Source organism: Anabas testudineus, chromosome 11 (assembly GCF_900324465.2).
Source record: "Anabas testudineus chromosome 11, fAnaTes1.2, whole genome shotgun sequence".
NCBI lineage: Eukaryota > Metazoa > Chordata > Actinopteri > Anabantiformes > Anabantidae > Anabas > Anabas testudineus.
This window is the reverse complement of record NC_046620.1, coordinates 4,974,990-4,994,943: the sequence shown is the minus strand read 5'-3', so window position 1 is coordinate 4,994,943 and position 19,954 is coordinate 4,974,990. Positions and strand designations below refer to the sequence as shown.

At 39.7% G+C, this 19,954-nt stretch overlaps 1 protein-coding gene across 1 annotated transcript; it reads right to left on the bottom strand.

Annotated features, from left to right (window-relative positions):
- Positions 1 to 3,835: 3,835 nt before the first annotated feature.
- On the bottom strand, positions 3,836 to 11,425 carry LOC113153631 (hepatic lectin-like). Its single transcript, XM_026347316.1, has 6 exons — positions 11,198 to 11,425; positions 5,595 to 5,625; positions 5,330 to 5,440; positions 4,417 to 4,568; positions 4,189 to 4,313; positions 3,836 to 4,104 (listed from the first exon to the last, which is right to left on the bottom strand). The coding sequence occupies exons 1-6, from the start codon at positions 11,423 to 11,425 to the stop codon at positions 3,927 to 3,929; spliced, it is 825 nt and encodes a 274-aa protein (XP_026203101.1). The 3' UTR covers positions 3,836 to 3,926.
- Positions 11,426 to 19,954: the final 8,529 nt, after the last annotated feature.

The following is a 19,954-nucleotide window of genomic DNA, read 5'->3' as shown; positions in this document are numbered from 1 at the left end:
CATTTCACAGATTCAAATAAAATAAAAACAATTTGTACAGATGAAAATGGAGAAACATCAAATCCTATTTAAAACTCACCTTTAACTTTCCTCCACTGTTGTTTTCGATGTGCAGCTTCAACGTCTGTCACTCTAACTCTGAGTGAACGACAGTTTCAGACACTTCAACATTCACAGTTTAGTGGTTTAACGAAAAAACTCAGACTCAGCGATACTGTAGAAAGATAAGGAGACTCTATATCCCCGAGATCAGATATTTGAATTCTTCTTTAACTGCAACTTTAATTTAGATAAAACGGTCACAAACCAGATGCTGATGTTTTTTATTTAGCTTTAAACACAAATGTTTCATATTTAACAATGAAATTTCAATACAGAGCAGATGTGGACGTGCTGCCACCTCCTTTCTCATGTTTTTCTAAAAATTAATTTTATTTTTTAAATCTTTGGGTCCAAACTTATTTTAACTGTCACAATATTGAACAAATCACAGAGACTGTTTTTATTTAGAATCAGATGTATCCAGAGGTTTTTTAGGGAACTTGAAGTTAGAAATTTACAAAAACAGAACAAATGAGACAGTTTAAGGTTGAACGTGATTTATTAAACATCATAAAGGTAACTTAGGCTGTAAGAACAGACTCTACAGTTGTGTGAGTGTGAATAAAGAAGTAAACGTGATATTAATACAAAACATTGAATTCAAAGTTTTATTTAAATTCAGATTTTAAGTTTAGAAAATGCCCTCTTAGTTTCCTTTAATGATAGTTTTGACTCTTACAGCAATGGAGTTTATTCCCTTTGGATAAAGGTTTGAATTATATTAAACTATATTTGAGAAGTTCCCAAGTTTCCTCCAAAATTCAGTTTTCTTGTTCTGTTAGGTGTTTATTTCTTTATTTATTTGCAGTTCTGTGTCTTGTTTGCTTTGCTTGTGGGAAAACTGGAAGTAATTTACTAAAAGTGGTGGTTCTTTAACTTCTTTCCTGAAGTGTCGTTTTTACAGAACAAACTGGGTTCACTTTTTCTTATATAAACTAAAATGAAATATAAACTAACTTCAAACAATCCGAGACCGATGTGGCTGCAGATTATGGAGCCACGTGCTGCAGTTGACTGTAAGACCTCAGGGCATCATGGGAAATGTCTGGTTCTCATCTTATCTAAGATCTGATTAGTTCAGGTGTTGGATCAACAACAGGAAGTTTAATACACTGCCTGTTCAAAAATAGAGCCACACACTCTAGTATTTCATTGCATAATCTTTAGTTTTGATTACAGCACACAGTCATCGTGGCATCGTTTCAATAAGATTCTGAAATGTCACAACATTTATTTTCGTCCAGAGATGCATTCATTTTTCGCCAATATCTTGTTTTGATGATGGGAGAGTCGGACCACTGTCTTCGCCAGCACATCCTAATGATTCTCAATAGGATTAAGGTCTGGACTCTATTGTGGTCTATCCATGTGTGAAAAAACTGTGTCCTGCTTCCTGAAACCATTCTTTTATAATTTGAGCCCGATGATTCCTGGTATTGTCATCTTAGAATATGCTTGTGTCATCAGAGAAGAAGAAATCCACTGATGTAATAACCTGGTCATTCAGTATATTCAGGTCGTCAGCTGACCTCATTCTTTGGACACATAACGTTGGTGAACCTAGACCTGATCAACTGCAGCAGCCCCAGATCATAGCACTGCCCCCACAGGCTTGTACTGTACACACTGGTCATGATGGTGCATCACTTCCTCTGGCTCTCTTCTTACCCTGATACTCCCATCATTCTGTAACAGGGTAAATCTGGATGCGTCAGACCACATGACCTCCATCCATTGCTCCAGAGTCCAATACTTAGCAAATTGAAGACTTTTTTTTCTAAATAGCCTCACTGAAAAACTGTTTTTTGTGGCCTTGGCATCTAAACTGCTGCATAGTCGAGGGACAAATGAATGAGGAAGGCCAATCACCAAATGACTACGGCTAACAAATTAAATGATGAACTGTGTTCACCAGACGGCGCCTTTTCTACTTATGTGTGATATTTGGAACTCATATTTAATGTTTCTTTCCTGTTTTCAGGACTTTTAAAATAACAACATTGTAGAGTCATCTGTCATTTTACCACCAAGTGACCATCAGTCTCTTAGACTTTATAGTTTTCAGTGGAAAAAGAAACTTCTGTCAGAATCAAGATTTAGAGAAGACTCTAGTTGTTAAAATCAGATTTTAAGTATAAAAAACGTCACCTTCTGGTCATTTATAATTGTTTTGACTCTTTCAGTTATGAATTTTATACACTTTGGATAAATGTTTGAAATATATTAAGTTCCTAAGTGTCCTTGTAGAATTTAGTTTTCTTGTTTTTTTAAAATATCTATTTGTAGTTTTGTGTGTTGTTTGTTTCTACAGCAGGAAAAAATCCATGGAAACTTTTCACATCCTGCATCACAGTCTATTCATTTACTGTATTTAAGTGTTGTTATATAGAAAATTTATTTTAACAACATGATAATTGAAGTAGTTAAGTTAGATCTAATAAACTACACCAGTTGTGTTTATAAAGGATCATTGGTATCCAACATGTTTCAGAAACTCAGTTTTTAATGTCTTGAAGTTGTAAATTGAGAAAACAACAAATGAGACAGTTTAAACAGAGTTTATTACCCAATATAAAGAAAACCCAGGCTGTAATAGCTCACATTTATTAATCAATTACAAACTGGTTAATTCAGTGTTTGTTCTCAGCATCAGTCATTTGTTACATGACAAAAATTCCTCAATGAATAAATTACATTTTAAAGTTAAATTCGTTTTTTATTGTTATTTAATAATTTTAATGTGAAAAATGACGTAAGTAAAATATTTGACACTAGTTTAGAACAAATTATGGTTCATTAAGAAAAACAGAAATGTGTTGTGGAAACTTAAAGCATCCAGGTAACAAACACTGAGAACAGACTCTTCATCGTGTCCATGTTATTTGTAATTTTAAAATAAAGAATAAGAAGTAGCCTAAATTTTGCCAACATGCCATACTTAAAACTGAGAATTAAAACATGTCTGTGGAGTTTTTGCCCTTTAATATTTTCAGTTTTACCAACAGTATCTTTGCTCCACATTCTGACTCAAGTTGAACTGGATTTCAGACTCGTGTGACTCGTCCAGTTTCAGCTGATTTCTCACAAATACTTTTCTGAGGATCTTTACAGAATCTATCAAACCAACACTTGAGGTCAACAGCTCCTCCTTTCTTCCCCATCTCTTCAACATTCACAGTTTAGTGGTTTAACAAAAAAACTCAGACTCAGCGATACTGTAGAAAGATAAGGAGACTCGACTTTCCCAAAATAAGACTTTTTATATTTGAATTCTTCTTTAACTGTAACTTTAATTTAGATAAAACAGTCACAAACCAGATGCTGATGCTTTTCATTTAGTTTAAAACACAAATGTTTCATATTTGACAATAAAATTTAAATACAGAGCAGATGTGGACGTGCTGCCACCTCCTCTCTCATGTTTGTCTCTTTTTCTAAAGTTTAGTTTTATTTTTTAAATCTTTGGTTCCAAACTTATTTTAACTTTCACAATATCGAACAAATCACACAGACTGTTTTTATTTATTTATTTAACTTGAAGTTAGAAATTTACAACAACAGAACAAATGAGACAGTTTAAGGTTGAACGTGGTGTATTAAACATCATAAAGGTAACTTAGGCTGTAAGAACAGACTCTACAGTTGTGTGAGTGTGAATAAAGAAGTAAACGTGATATTAATACAAAACATTGAATTCAAAGTTTATTTTAAACTTAAAACATATCTGGTTGGTATCTTTATCGATTGTGAGCTCTTATTCTATTTTCCATCAGTTTTACCAACAGTATCTTTGCTCCACATTCTGACTCAAGTTGAACTGGATTTCAGACTCGTCCAGTTTCAGCTGATTTCTCACAAATACTTTTTAAAGATATTTTGCAGAATACATCAACCCAACACTTCAGGTCATCAGCTCCTCTTTTCATTCCCATCATCACACAGTCCTCTCCTTCAGGGACATATGGATGGTTATCCGGCTGGGTGCCGCTCCAAAAAGCCAAACTGAGAAATGTTGAACAGAAAAAACTTCATCAGTAAAATTCATGACTTCATGTTGGACAAAACATTTTTCCACAACAATCAAACCTTGTGTTCAGTGGTGAGTCGTCCACCCACAACCATTTGCCTTCTTCCTTTGAGTCTGTGAGTCCGATCCAGAAATGGTCGTCAACAAAATTCATCTTTTGTCTCAGTCTGAGCTCCAGGAACGACTGAACAGGAAGAGTTGATGAAACTGACTGTGTGAGACTTTTCTGTGCTGAGATGATAAAATGTTCAGATGTGAGAACATGAAGCTGCTGCAGTGTTTTCTACCTGCTCCTCTCTGCTGTCTATCTTCACCAGATCTCCTCCTCCACGTCTACAATCATCTCTGCTCTGGTACCAGGATGAATCCCTGGTGGAGAAATAATAACACTTTCCTCCATGTAGCTCCCAGCCTTCTTCACACTTTGGACATGTGTCACCTTTAAGAAGATTAGAGTAAAGATTACAGTTATTTAAAAGATTATTTAATTTGGAAACAGCAGAAAATTTACAGTTAAGAAGTTAAAGTTTATTAGTTTTAACTGAGCAGTTGATACAGAGAAAATGAAGTTTCTCTTTTATTGATTCAAGATAAAACCTCCAGTCTCACAGCTCTCAGTTATCACTTTGTAGTAAATCAGCTTGTACAAAATAAATAAATCACTGACTGTATCTGTCATCTATCACTGTCTTTTTAGCATCAGAGGACACAGAAGTGAAAACAAAAATCCATAACTACTAACCGTGGTTACTGGTTTAGTTTCACAGAGTTTCTCTATTAATAAAAGAGGATTCATTAAGTTTGTCTGATTTTATTTTCTGAACAGTAACTAAAATCTTCAGATCTCTGACTTCCTGTAGCTGCTGCATCGTGTTCAAAGTCAACTCAACAGCACCGACCTACCTGAACTCCCTCATCCTGGTCTAGAACCCTCACTGTGCTCTGCAAGTGAACAAAGTCTTGTGGTCCCATTGTCTCAAATGATCCCAGTTTAAACTCTTCATTTCTGTGGTTCCTCGATGGTGAAACGACCTCCTCACCTCTGCACACTGAGCTTCATCACTCTCAACTTTCAAAAACTTGCTGAAAACTCTTCCACAACCTTCTCTGCACTTAAATCTAGCAATAAAATAACAAACAAAACTATCTTTAACTTTCTCTTTTATTGTGATTTTGTTGTGACAGTTTCAAACTTTTAACCTGTGAGATTTTTCTTCAGAGCTTCATTTTCATCCTTCAGAGTTTGGAGATTTTTCTTCAGAGCTTCATTTTCATCCTTCAGAGTTATCTTGGTGTTGAAATTTTCAAAAGCTGATTAAAAAAGAAAGACGGCATTAAAGTTATTTATAATAAACACTGATAAACGTCTGTGTTAAGGATGAATCATAGTGATGATACTTTTAATATAAACTCCACTAGATGAAGGTTTTGATGATAAAACATGAATAAAAGTGTAGAAACTCACAGAGACGGTAAATAACAATAAGAGCAGCTGCCAGCAGAGCACTGAGAACCAGCAGGGCCACGCTCTCTGCTGTGACCTTTGACCTTCTGTCAGGAGCTTCACCTGTTGAACATTTAGAGGAGACGGAGAGGTTGTTGAGTTTTCTATATAATTCTGTGTACAGTTCTATTTAGTAAGGTCTTAAACCTTAAACACTGTAAAGAGTCTTGAGATGACGTCTGTTGTGATTTGTCAACAATACAAATAAAAGATAATTGAATTAAACTGGATTTAAAAATTCATCTCATTTCATTAACTCAACAAACATGTTTTCATCGTGTTCATTTCCTCCTTTAAACCACTTCATTCAGTTGTTTATCATCTTTCTTTCCTTCCTGTGATTAATCTCACACAGTTAAAATCTTTCGTGTTATCGATGTTAAAACAGGTCGATCTGAATTATAACCAGACCAGAAATACTTCAGATACTTCATGTTTATCTCTTAATAAACTGAGCTCCCACTCTTTTCTATAAATTATTTATCACTTTGAACGACATGATGCTGGTTCTGTACGTCAGATGGAGAAGTCTGATTTAAAACACACAGTACTGTATCTGGGGGTTAGACAGTCTAATTAAAGTGTTTATCAAACCTTTATTGTATTTATGGAAACATTTAGACCAGCAGACGACTTCAAACCATCACATTTGTCAAATCCACATTGAGTGGATGTTCACTCCTCCTCCTACCTTCTCTGTAGCTCTGTGAGCGGCTCATCGTGCTCAGTGATGTCAGTCGATGAGGAAACAAAAACATTTATTTATTCTCACACATTTCACAGATTCTAATAAAATCAAAACTATTTGTACAGATGAAAATGGAGAAACATCAAATCCTATTTAAAACTCACCTTTAACTTTCCTCCACTGTTGTTTTCGATGTGCAGCTTCAACGTCTGTCACTCTAACTCTGAGTGAACGACAGTTTCAGACACTTCAACATTCACAGTTTAGTGGTTTAACAAAAAAACTCAGACTCAGCGATACTGTAGAAAGATAAGGAGACTCTACTTCCCCGAGATCAGATATTTGAATTCTTCTTTAACTGCAACTTTAATTTAGATTATACGGTCACAAACCAGATGCTGATGTTTTTTATTTAGTTTGAAACACAAATGTTTCATATTTAACAATAAAATTCAAATACAGAGCAGATGTGGACGTGCTGCCACCTCCTTTCTCATGTTTGTCTCTTATTTTAAAGTTTACTTTTATTTTTTAAATCTTTGGGTCCAAACTTATTTTAACTGTCACAATATCGAACAAATCACACAGACAGTTTTTATTTATTTATTTAACTTGAAGTTAGAAATTTACAGAAACAGAACAAATGAGACAGTTTAAGGTTGAACGTGGTTTATTAAACATCATAAAGGTAACTTAGGCTGTAAGAACAGACTCTACAGTTGTGTGAGTGTGAATAAAGAAGTAAACGTGATATTAATAAAAAACATTAAATTCAAAGTTTTATTTAAATTCAGATTTTAAGTTTAGAAAATGCCCCCTTAGTTTCCTTTAATGATAGTTTTGACTCTTACAGCAATGGAGTTTATTCCCTTTGGATAAAGGTTTGAATTATATTAAACTATATTTGAGTAGTTCCCAAGTTTCCTCCAAAATTCTGTTTTCTTGTTCTGTTAGGTGTTTATTTCTTTCTTTATTTGCAGTTCTGTGTGTTGTTTGCTTTGCTTGCAGAAAAACTGGAAGTCATTTACTAAAAGTGGTGGTTCTTTAACTTCTTTACTGAAGTGTCGTTTTTACAGAACAAACTGGGTTCACTTTTTCTTATATAAACTAAAATGAAATATAAGCTAACTTCAAACAATCCGAGACCGATGTGGCTTCAGATTATGGAGCCACGTGCTGCAGTTGACTGTAAGACCTCAGGGCATCATGGGAAATGTCTGGTTCTCATCTTATCTAAGATCTGATTAGTTCAGGTGTTGGATCAACAACAGGAAGTTTAATACACTGCCTGTTCAAAAATAGAGCCACACACTCTAGTATTTCATTGCATAATCTTTCGTTTTGATTACATCATTCAGTCATCGTGGCATCGTTTCAATAAGATTCTGAAATGTCACAACATTTATTTTCGTCCAGAGATGCATTCATTTTTCGCCAATATCTTGTTTTGATGATGGGAGAGTCAGACCACTGTCTTCGCCAGCACATCCTAATGATTCTCAATAGGATTAAGGTCTGGACTCTATTGTGGTGTATCCATGTGTGAAAAAACTGTGTCCTGCTTCCTGAAACCAGTCTTTTATAATTTGAGCCCGATGATTCCTGGTATTGTCATCTTAGAATATGCTTGTGTCATCAGAGAAGAAGAAATCCACTGATGTAATAATCTGGTCCTTCAGTATATTCAGGTCGTCAGCTGACCTCATTCTTTGGACACATAACGTTGGTGAACCTAGACCTGATCAACTGCAGCAGCCCCAGATCATAGCACTGCCGCCACAGGCTTGTACTGTACACACTGGTCATGATGGGTGCATCACTTCCCCTGCCTCTTATCTTACCCTGATGCTCCCATCATTCTGTAACAGGGTAAATCTGGATGCGTCAGACCACATGACCTCCATCCATTAATCCAGAGTCCAATACTTAGCAAATTGAAGACTTTTTTTTCTAAATAGCCTCACTGAAAAACTGTTTTTTGTGGCCTTGGCATCTAAACTGCTGCATAGTCGAGGGACAAATGAATGAGGAAGGCCAATCACCAAATGACTACGGCTAACAAATTAAATGATGAACTGTGTTCACCAGACGGCGCCTTTTCTACTTATGTTGTCACAGTCTTAAAGGGCTGGGACGAGGCAGGAATGAACTTAAACAGGATTTATTAAACAACACTACAAAAACCAGGGAAACTAAGGCGGGTGTCACCGACACTACAAAAACATGCAGAAACACGAGAACAAAGTAACAACTTAGGGAGCAAAGGATGAAACAAAAACCACTGCACAAGGGCAGGAAAACACTCACGGGGAAAAAACAGGTAACACAGTCCAGAGTTCAGAGGGGGAACAAAGTCCAGGGAATCCAGGGGGGAAAGCACAAAATCCAGAGTCCAGGGGGGGGGAAGCAAGACAGGGCTGAGGAGGAGTGAGCAGGAGCAAGGTTGGGCAACAGTCAGGGAAAGCAACAGGCAGGAACACAGGCTGGAGACAGGTTGGGGAAAACGACGCTGGAACCAAGAGGGGGGAATGACGACGATCTGACAGGGGAGGAAAGTCTGAGGAGAGCTTATGTAGAGTGAGGGGAACACAGGTGAGTCCAATATGCCGCTGATTGGCAAGAGCAGAGGGAGAGAACTGGCTGGTGGGCGGAGTCCAGAGGGAGAGTGAAGTGGAGCAGTGAGGGAAATCCTCAGCTTGGCCTGATGCCAGGCCGAAATCATGACAGAACCCCCCCGGCAAGGGCCGGATCCCAGACGGCCCAACGAGAAACCAGGAAGGACGAGCAGACCAAGACGGGCGGGAGGAGGGGGCCCGGAGGAGGGCCCGCAAACACCAGACCGGGCGGGCGGAGGGAGGCCAGGAGGAGGGCCCGCAAACACCAGACCGGGCGGGCGGAGGGAGGCCAGGAGGAGGGACCGGGCGCAGCAGACCAGGAGAGACTCAGGCGGACGCCCAGGAAACGGCAACCAAGACCAGAGAGATGACGAACCAGAAGGCACAGCCTCGGGCGGACGGCCGGGAGGCGGCAGGAAAGGCGGCGAACAGGACCAGAGCGCCTCGGGCGGACGACCGGGAGGCGGCAGGAGAGCCGGCCATCAGACCCGGAGCGCCTCGGGCGGGCGGCCGGGAGGCGGCAGGAGAGCCGGCGAACAGACCCGGAGCGCCTCGGGCGGACGGCCGGGAGGCGGCAGGAGAGCCGGCCAGCAGACCAGGAGTGCCTCCGGACTGCGAAGCGGAAGCCGGCTGCCTGGAGCTGAGACCCGGAGTGCCGGAGGCGGCCAGCAGACCAGGAGTGCCTCCGGACTGCGAAGCGGAAGCCGGCTGCCTGGAGCTGAGACCCGGAGTGCCGGCTGCGGAGCTGAGACCCGGAGTGCCGGCTGCGGAGCTGAGACCCGGAGTGCCGGCTGCGGAGCTGAGACCCGGAGGGCCGGCTGCGGAGCTGAGACCCGGAGGGCCGGCTGCGGAGCTGAGACCCGGAGGGCCGGCTGCGGAGCTGAGACCCGGAGGGCCGGCTGCGGAGCTGAGACCCGGAGGGCCGGCTGCGGAGCTGAGACCCGGAGGGCCGGCTGCGGAGCTGAGACCCGGAGTGCCGGCTGAGGAGCGCCGGGCTGATGCTCCGGTGGCGGCGTCTGGAGTGCCGGCTGAGGAGCGCCGGGCGGATGCTCCGGCGTCTGGAGTGCCGGCTGTGGAGCGCCGGGCGGATGCTCCGGCGTCTGGAGTGCCGGCTGTGGAGCGCCGGGCGGATGCTCCGGCGTCTGGAGTGCCGGCTGTGGAGCGCCGGGCGGATGCTCCGGCGGCAGGAACGGGACAGGCTGGAGAGGCGGCGATGACAGCGACCTCAGCGTCGACCCGCTCAGAGACAGGAGAGACGGCGACAACGGCTTCTGGGTCGACCCGCCTGGAGACAGGAGAGGCTGGGGAGACAAAACAGACAGGAGAGACGGCGACGACGACCTCCGCGTCGACCCGCCTGGAGACAGGAGAGACGGCGACGACGACCTCTGCGTCGACCCGCCTGGAGACAGGGCAGGAGTTGTTGTGGTGACCAGAGCAGCGGTGATTGCAGCAACCAGGGTAGCGGCGACCGCGGTGACAGCAACAGGATCAAGAACAGGAGCGAGGACAGGAGCGAGGACAGGAGCGAGGACAGGAGCGAGGACAGGAGCGAGGACAGGAGCGAGGACAGGAGCGAGGACAGGAGCGAGGACAGGGGCTGTAGCAGGAGCCGAAGCTGAGGCAGTTGCGATGGCAGGAACTGTGACGACTGGAACTGTGACTGGAGCAGCTGTGACGACTGGAACTGAAGCTGGAGCAGCTGCGGCGGCTGGAACTGAAGCTGGAGCAGCTGCGGCGGCTGGAACTGAAGCTGGAGCAGCTGCGGCGGCTGGAACTGAAGCTGGAGCAGCTGCGGCGGCTGGAACTGAAGCTGGAGCAGCTGCGGCGGCTGGAACTGAAGCTGGAGCAGCTGCGGCGGCTGGAACTGAAGCTGGAGCAGCTGCGGCGGCTGGAACTGAAGCTGGAGCAGGAACTGGGGCCGTGACTGAGACTGGAGCAGGAACTGGGGCCGTGACTGAGACTGGAGCAGGAACTGGGGCCGTGACTGAGACTGGAGCAGGAACTGGGGCCGTGACTGAGACTGGAGCAGGAACTGGGGCCGTGACTGAGACTGGAGCAGGAACTGGGGCCGTGACTGAGACTGGAGCAGGAACTGGGGCCGTGACTGAGACTGGAGCAGGAACTGGGGCCGTGACTGAGACTGGAGCAGGAACTGGGGCCGTGACTGAGACTGGAGCAGGAACTGGGGCCGTGACTGAGACTGGAGCAGGAACTGGGGCCGTGACTGAGACTGGAGCAGGAACTGAGGCCGTGCTGACTGGAGCGGCCGTGGCATTCCGACGCCTCTGGCGGAACCGCCGCAGGTATCTGGATTGCAGGTAACTGATTGGTTTGGGGGCCATAACCAGACGTGTACCCCAGAAAGGTGAGTCCCGATAATCCTCTGGGTGTGCATAGTTCTCCTGCAGTGCTTCAGGGAAAAGCCCGTAATGATCAAGACGGGGAGGGAGGTTTGAGTGGCCGTAAAAAGGATCATAAGGATCCATGGCCGCAGTCTGGTCAGATCGTTCTGTCACGGTTATAAAGGGCTGGGACGAGGCAGGAATGAACTTAAACAGGATTTATTAAACAACACTACAAAAACCAGGGAAACTAAGGCGGGTGTCACCGACACTACAAAAACATGCAGAAACACGAGAACAAAGTAACAACTTAGGGAGCAAAGGATGAAACAAAAACCACTGCACAAGGGCAGGAAAACACTCACGGGGAAAAAACAGGTAACACAGTCCAGAGTTCAGAGGGGGAACAAAGTCCAGGGAATCCAGGGGGGAAAGCACAAAATCCAGAGTCCAGGGGGGGGGAAGCAAGACAGGGCTGAGGAGGAGTGAGCAGGAGCAAGGTTGGGCAACAGTCAGGGAAAGCAACAGGCAGGAACACAGGCTGGAGACAGGTTGGGGAAAACGACGCTGGAACCAAGAGGGGGGAATGACGACGATCTGACAGGGGAGGAAAGTCTGAGGAGAGCTTATGTAGAGTGAGGGGAACACAGGTGAGTCCAATATGCCGCTGATTGGCAAGAGCAGAGGGAGAGAACTGGCTGGTGGGCGGAGTCCAGAGGGAGAGTGAAGTGGAGCAGTGAGGGAAATCCTCAGCTTGGCCTGATGCCAGGCCGAAATCATGACATATGTGTGATATTTGGAACTCATATTTAATGTTTCTTTCCTGTTTTCAGGACTTTTAAAATAACAACATTGTAGAGTCATCTGTCATTTTACCACCAAGTGACCATCAGTCTCTTAGACTTTATAGTTTTCAGTGGAAAAAGAAACTTCTGTCAGAATCAAGATTTAGAGAAGACTCTAGTTGTTAAAATCAGATTTTAAGTATAAAAAACGTCACCTTCTGGTCATTTATAATTGTTTTGACTCTTTCAGTTATGAATTTTATACACTTTGGATAAATGTTTGAAATATATTAAGTTCCTAAGTGTCCTTGTAGAATTTAGTTTTCTTGTTTTTTTTAATATCTATTTGTAGTTTTGTGTGTTGTTTGTTTCTACAGCAGGAAAAAAATCCATGGAAACTTTTCACATCCTGCATCACAGTCTATTCATTTACTGTATTTAAGTGTTGTTATATAGAACATTTATTTTAACAACATGATAATTGAAGTAGTTAAGTTAGATCTAATAAACTACACCAGTTGTGTTTATTAAGGATCATTGGTATCCAAACATGTTTCAGAAACTCAGTTTTTAATGTCTTGAAGTTGTAAATTGAGAAAACAACAAATGAGACAGTTTAAACAGAATTTATTACCCAATATAAAGAAAAACCAGGCTGTTGTAGCTCACATTTATTAATCAATTACAAACTGGTTAATTCAGTGTTTGTTCTCAGCATCAGTCATTTGTTACATGACAAAAATTCCTCAATTAATAAATTACATTTTAAAGTTAAATTCGTTTTTTATTGTTATTTAATAATTTTAATGTGAAAAATGACGTAAGTAAAATATTTGACACTAGTTTAGAACAAATTATGGTTCATTAAAAAAAACAGAAATGTGTTGTGGAAACTTGAAGCATCCAGGTAACAAACACTGAGAACAGACTCTTCATCGTGTCCATGTTATTTGTAATTTTAAAATAAAGAATAAGAAGTAGCCTAAATTTTCCCAACATGCCATACTTAAAACTGAGAATTAAAACATGTCTGTGGAGTTTTTGCCCTTTAATATTTTCAGTTTTACCAACAGTATCTTTGCTCCACATTCTGACTCAAGTTGAACTGGATTTCAGACTCGTGTGACTCGTCCAGTTTCAGCTGATTTCTCACAAATACATTTCTGAGGATCTTTACAGGATCTATCAAACCAACACTTGAGGTCAACAGCTCCTCCTTTCTTCCCCATCTCTTCAACATTCACAGTTTAGTGGTTTCACAAAAAAACTCAGACTCAGCGATACTGTAGAAAGATAAGGAGACTCTACTTCCCCAAAATAAGACTTTTTATATTTGAATTCTTCTTTAACTGCAACTTTAATTTAGATAAAACAGTCACAAACCAGATGCTGATGCTTTTTATTTAGTTTGAAACACAAATGTTTTATATTTACCAATGAAATTTCAATACAGGGCAGATGTGGACGTGCTGCCACCTCCTTTCTCATGTTTGTCTTTTTTCTAAAGTTTAGTTTTATTTTTTAAATCTTTTGGTCGAAACTTATTTTAACTGTCACAATATTGAACAAATTACACAGACTGTTTTTATTTATTTATTTAACTTGAAGTTAGAAATTTACAACAACAGAACAAATGAGACAGTTTAAGGTTGAACGTGGTTTATTAAACATCATAAAGGTAACTTAGGCTGTAAGAACAGACTCTACAGTTGTGTGAGTGTGAATAAAGAAGTAAACGTGATATTAATACAAAACATTGAATTCAAAGTTTTATTTAAACTTAAAACATATCTGGTTGGTATCTTTATTGATTCTGAGCTCTTATTCTATTTTCCATCAGTTTTACCAACAGTATCTTTGCTTCACATTCTGACTCAAGTTGAACTGGATTTCAGACTCGTCTAGTTTCAGCTGATTTCTCACAAATACTTTTGTAAGGTATTTTGCAGGATACATCAAACCAACACTTCAGGTCATCAGCTCCTGATTTCCTTCCCATAACCACACAGTCCTCTCCTTCACGGACTTCAACATTACTTCCTTGCCCGTTGCTCGGCTCGGTGTCGTTCCAAAACAAAAAACTAAGAAATGTTGAACAGAAAAGACTTCATCAGTAAAATTGATGACTTGATGAAGAGTTGATGAAATTGACTGTGTGAGACTTTTCTGTGCTGAGATGATAAAATGTTCAGATGTGAGAACATGAAGCTGCTGCAGTGTTTTCTACCTGCTCCTCTCTGCTGTCTATCTTCACCAGATCTCCTCCTCCACGTCTACAATCATCTCTGCTCTGGTACCAGGATGAATCCCTGGTGGAGAAATAATAACACTTTCCTCCATGTAGCTCCCAGCCTTCTTCACACTTTGGACATGTGTCACCTTTAAGAAGATTAGAGTAAAGATTACAGTTATCCAAAAGAATATTTAATTTGGAAACAGCAGAAAATTTCCAGTTAAGAAGTTAAAGTTTATTAGTTTTAACTGAGCAGTTGATACAGAGAAAATGAAGTTTCTCTTTTATTGATTCAAGATAAAACCTCCAGTCTCCCAGCTCTCAGTTATCACTCTGTAGTAAATCAGCTTGTACAAAATAAATAAATCACTGACTGTATCTGTCATCTATCACTGTCTTTTTAGCATCAGAGGACACAGAAGTGAAAACAAAAATCCATAACTACTAACCGTGGTTACTGGTTTAGTTTCACAGAGTTTCTCTGTTAATAAAAGAGGATTCATTAAGTTTATCTGATTTTATTTTCTGAACAGTAACTAAAATCTTCAGATCTCTGACTTCCTGTAGCTGCTGCATCGTGTTCAAAGTCAACTCAACAGCACCGTCCTACCTGAACTCCCTCATCCTGGTCTAGAACCCTCACTGTGCTCTGCAAGTGAACAAAGTCTTGTGGTCCCATTATCTCAAATGATCCCAGTTTCAACTCTTCATTTCTGTGGTTCCTCGATGGTGAAACGACCTCCTCACCTATGCACACTGAGCTGCATGACTCTCAACTTTCAAATACTTGATGAAAACTCTTCCACAACCTTCTCTGCACTTAAATCTAGCAATAAAATGCCAAAACAAAAAAATCTTACACTTTGTCTTTTATGAAAGAGAAAAAGAATAAAGAAGATTTTATTGTGACAGTTTCAAACCTGAGAGATTTTTCTTCAGAGCTTCATTTTCATCCTTCAGAATTTGGAGATTGTCTGAAACGACATTAAAGTTATTGATACTGAAAAAAACACAAATGTGACAATAATCTTTAACACTTCAATCAAATGAGCTGATCAGAAAAAATAAAGAGAGATTGTTGGAAAATAAATGACTGTAGAGGGTTACAATAAAAAATGTGTCTCATGTTAAAGTGACCTGGTGACTGTGAGACTTAAAAACTGAACCTCTGGACAGTTTCAAACTTTTAACCTGTGAGATTTTTCCTCAGAGCTTCATTTTCATCCTTCAGAGTTTTCTTGGTGTTGAAATATTCAAAAGCTGATTAAAAAAGAAAGACGTCATTAAAGTTATTTATAATAAACACTGATAAACCTCTGTGTTAAAGATGAATCATAGTGATGATACTTTTAATATAAACTCCACTAGATGAAGGTTTTGATGATAAAACATGAATAAAAGTGTAGAAACTCACAGAGATGGTAAATAACAATAAGAGCAGCTGCCAGCAGAGCACTGAGAACCAGCAGGGCCACTCTCTCTGCTGTGACCTTTGACCTTCTGTCAGGAGCTTCACCTGTTGAACATTTAGAGGAGACGGAGAGGTTGTTGAGTTTTCTATATAATTCTGTGTACAGTTCTATTTAGTAAGGTCTTAAACCTTGAACACTGTAAAGATTCTTGAGATGACGTCTGTTGTATTTTGTCACTATATAAATAAAATATAATTGAATTAAACTGGATTTAAAAATAGTTATTACCTCAAACCATGAATTAAAACAAGACACTGTGCATGTTTTTACTAGACAGTAATGAGATAGTTTACTTATTGTCTTTAATATGTTTCAAACACAGAAAGTCTTTTTGCAGATTTGTCACATTTTCATCTTGTTCATTTCCTTCTTTAAACCACTTCATTCAGTTGTTTATCATCTTTCTCTCCTTCCTGTGTTTAATCTCCTGCAGTTAAAACTTTTCGTGTTATCGATGGTAAAACAGGTCGATCTGAATTATAACCAGACCAGAAATACTTCAGATACTTCATGTTTAACTCTGAATAAACTGAGCTCCCACTCTTTTCTATAAATTATTTATCACTTTGAACGACATGATGCTGGTTCTGTACGTCAGATGGAGAAATCTGATTTAAAACACACAGTACTGTATCTGGGGGTTAGACAGTCTAATTAAAGTGTTTATCAAACCTTTATTGTATTTATTGAAACATTTAGTCCAGCAGACGTCTTCAAACCATCACATTTGTCAAATCCACATTGAGTGGATGTTCATTTCTCCTCCTACCTTCTCTGTAGCTCTGTGAGCGGCTCATCGTGCTCAGTGATGTCAGTCGATGAGGAAACAAAAACATTTATTTATTCTCACACATTTCACAGATTCTAATAAAATCAAAACTATTTGTACTGATGAAAATGGAGAAACATCAAATCCTATTTAAAACTCACCTTTAACTTTCCTCCACTGTTGTTTTCGATGTGCAGCTTCAACGTCTGTCACTCTAACTCTGAGTGAACGACAGTTTCAGACACTTCAACATTCACAGTTTAGTGGTTTAACAAAAAAACTCAGACTCAGCGATACTGTAGAAAGATAAGGAGACTCTACTTCCCCAAAATAAGACTTTTTATATTTGAATTCTTCTTTAACTGCAACTTTAATTTAGATAAAACGGTCACACACCAGATGCTGATGTTTTGTATTTAGTTTAAAACACAAATGTTTTATGTTTAACAATAAAATTTAATTACAGAGCAGACGTGGACGTGCTGCCACCTCCTCTCTCATGTTTGTCTCTTTTTCTCAAGTTTAGTTGTATTTTTTAAACTTATTTTAACTGTCAAAACATCTAACAAATCACACAGACTGTTTTTATTTATTTATTTAACTTGAAGTTAGAAATTTACAACAAAACAAATGAAACAGTTTAAGGTTGAACGTGGTTTATTAAACATCATAAAGGTAACTTAGGCTGTAAGAACAGACTCTACAGTTGTGTGAGTGTGAATAAAGAAGTAAACGTGATATTAATACAAAACTAACTAAAATGAAATATAAACTAACTTCAAACAATCCGAGACCGATGTGGCTTCAGATTATTGAGCCACGTGCTGCAGTTGACTGTAAGACCTCAGGACATCATGGGAAATGTCTGGTTCTCATCTTATCTAAGATCTGATTAGTTCAGGTCTTGGATCAACAACAGGAAATTTTATATGCTGCGCATTCAAAAATAGACACACAGTCATCGTGACATCGTTTCAATAAGATTCTGAAATGTCACAACATTTATTTTCGTCCAGAGCTGCATTCATTTTTTGCCAATATCTTGTTTTGATGATGGGAGAGTCGGACCACTGTCTTCGCCAGCACATCCTAATGATTCTCAATAGGATTAAGGTCTGGACTCTATTGTGGTCTATCCATGTGTGAAATAACTGTGTCCTGCTTCCTGAAACCAGTCTTTTACAATTTGAGCCCGATGATTCCTGGTATTGTCATCTTATAATATGCTTGTGTCATCAGAGAAGAAGAAATCCACTGATGTAATAATCTGGTCCTTCAGTATATTCAGGTCGTCAGCTGACCTCATTCTTTGGACACATAACGTTGCTGAACCTAGACCTGACCAACTGCAGCAGCCCCAGATCATAGCACTGCCCCCACAGGCTTGTACTGTACACACTGGTCATGATGGGTGCATCACTTCCCCTGCCTCTTATCTTACCCTGATGCTCCCATCATTCTGTAACAGGGGAAATCTGGATGCTTCAGACCACATGACCTCGATCCATTGCTCCAAAGTCCAATACTTAGCAAATTGAAGACTTTTTTTCTGAATAGCCTCACTGAAAAACTGTTTTCTGTGGCCTTGGCATCTAGACTGCTGCATAGGCGAGGGACAAATGAATGAGTATGGCCAATCAATTCAATTCAATTTTATTTGTAGAGCGCTTTTTACAATTGACATTGTCACAAAGCAGCTTTACACAACCAAAGAACAGTACATGAACAGTGAATGTGTATGAATCATGAAATCAGATTGCACCAGAATCACCAAATGACTACAGCTAACAAATTAAATGATGGACTGTGTCCACCAGACGACGCCTGTTTTTTCTACATATATGTGATACTTGGAACTCATATTTAATGTTTCTTTCCTGTTTTCAGGATTTTTAAATTAACAACAGTGTAGAGTCATCTGTCATTTTACCACCAAGTGACCATCCGTCTATTAGACTTTATAGTTTTCAGTGGAAAAAGAAACTTCTGTCAGAATCAAGATGGAGAGAATACTTTACTTATCAAAATCTGATTTTAAATTTAAAAAACGCCACCTTCTGGTCATTTATGATTATTTTCGTTTTCAGTAATGAACTTTATCCACTTTGGAGAAATGTTTGATTTATATTAAGCTCCTAAGTGTCCTTGTAGAATTTAGTTTTCTTGTTTTTGTAAAATCTATTAGATGTTTGTTTTTTTAAATATCCGTTTGTAGTTTTGTGTGTTGTTTGTTGTTAAGTTAGATCTAATAAACTACACCAATTGTGTTTATAAAGGATCATTGGTATCCAAACATTTATCAGAAACTCAGTTTTTAACGTCTTGAAGTTGTAAATTGATAATAAAAACAACAAATGAGACAGTTTAAACAGAGTTTATTACCCAGTATAAAGAAAACCCAGGCTGTTGTGGCTCACATTTATTAATCAATAACAAACGGGTTAATTCAGTGTTTGTTCTCAGCATCAGTCATTTATTGAATGACAAAAATCCCCCAATTAATAAATTACATATTAAAGTTAAATTAGGTTTTTATTGTTATTTAATTATTTTAATAGAGACACCCTTTCCATCGGCAATAACAATCCCCGGTAACCCGGACCAATTAGGGTCGCACCACTATTTGTGGCTCATTGTTTTTATTTGCATCGCACTATTTGCAGTTTTTAAAAGAATTGACCTCCAGCTTCCCTGAGCTGAACTTCAACAAGTCCAAGTACAGGTCAAGACTTACTGATGATCATCTTCAAACCACACTGAGGGTCTCAGCTGCTTCCTCCCTCAAGACAAATGTGGCTCAGTTATGGGAGAAGAAGAGCTGATGTTCTTCAATGTTCAATTCATGTTCAGAAGAAGGTTAAAGGTTAAAGAACTGTTAATACAGACATTTGAATCTGTATACAGCAGATATAGAAGACTGAAGAAACCACATATAATCACCGACTAGAGAAATCTAATTATTATTATTATTATTTTGTGTATTTATTACTGATTTATTTTCTTATTACTTTTTAATGTGTTTATTTATTTTTCATGTTATTTTATATTAAAAAATAAAAATAAATAGATTTGAGAAGATAATAATTTTTTTTAAAAAGCTTTTCTTGTGGAAAACCTGACGCGGCCCAGCCTCAACCCGACTCTGCTTCCCGCGGCCCCCAGAGAAATTGAGTTTGAGACGCCTATTTTAATGTGAAGAATGACGTAAGTAAAATATTTGACACTTGTTCAGAACAAATTATGGTTCATGAAAAAAAACAGAAATGTGTTGTGGAAACTTGAAGCATCCAGGTAACAAACACTGAGAACAGACTCTTCATCGTGTCCATGTTATTTGTAATTTTAAAATAAAGAATAAGAAGTAGCCTAAATTTTCCCAACATGCCATACTTAAAACTGAGAATTAAAACATGT

Coding starts and splice junctions, on each gene's coding strand:
- LOC113153631 (XM_026347316.1), bottom strand. CDS start 11,425: ATGGATCCTTATGATCCTTTTTACGGCCACTCAAACCTCCCTCCCCGT. Junction 5,441..5,594: donor TATTGTTATTTACCGTCTCT/GTGAGTTTCTAC, acceptor TTTTTTAATCAG/CTTTTGAAAATTTCAACACC. Junction 4,314..4,416: donor TAGACAGCAGAGAGGAGCAG/GTAGAAAACACT, acceptor CTTCCTGTTCAG/TCGTTCCTGGAGCTCAGACT.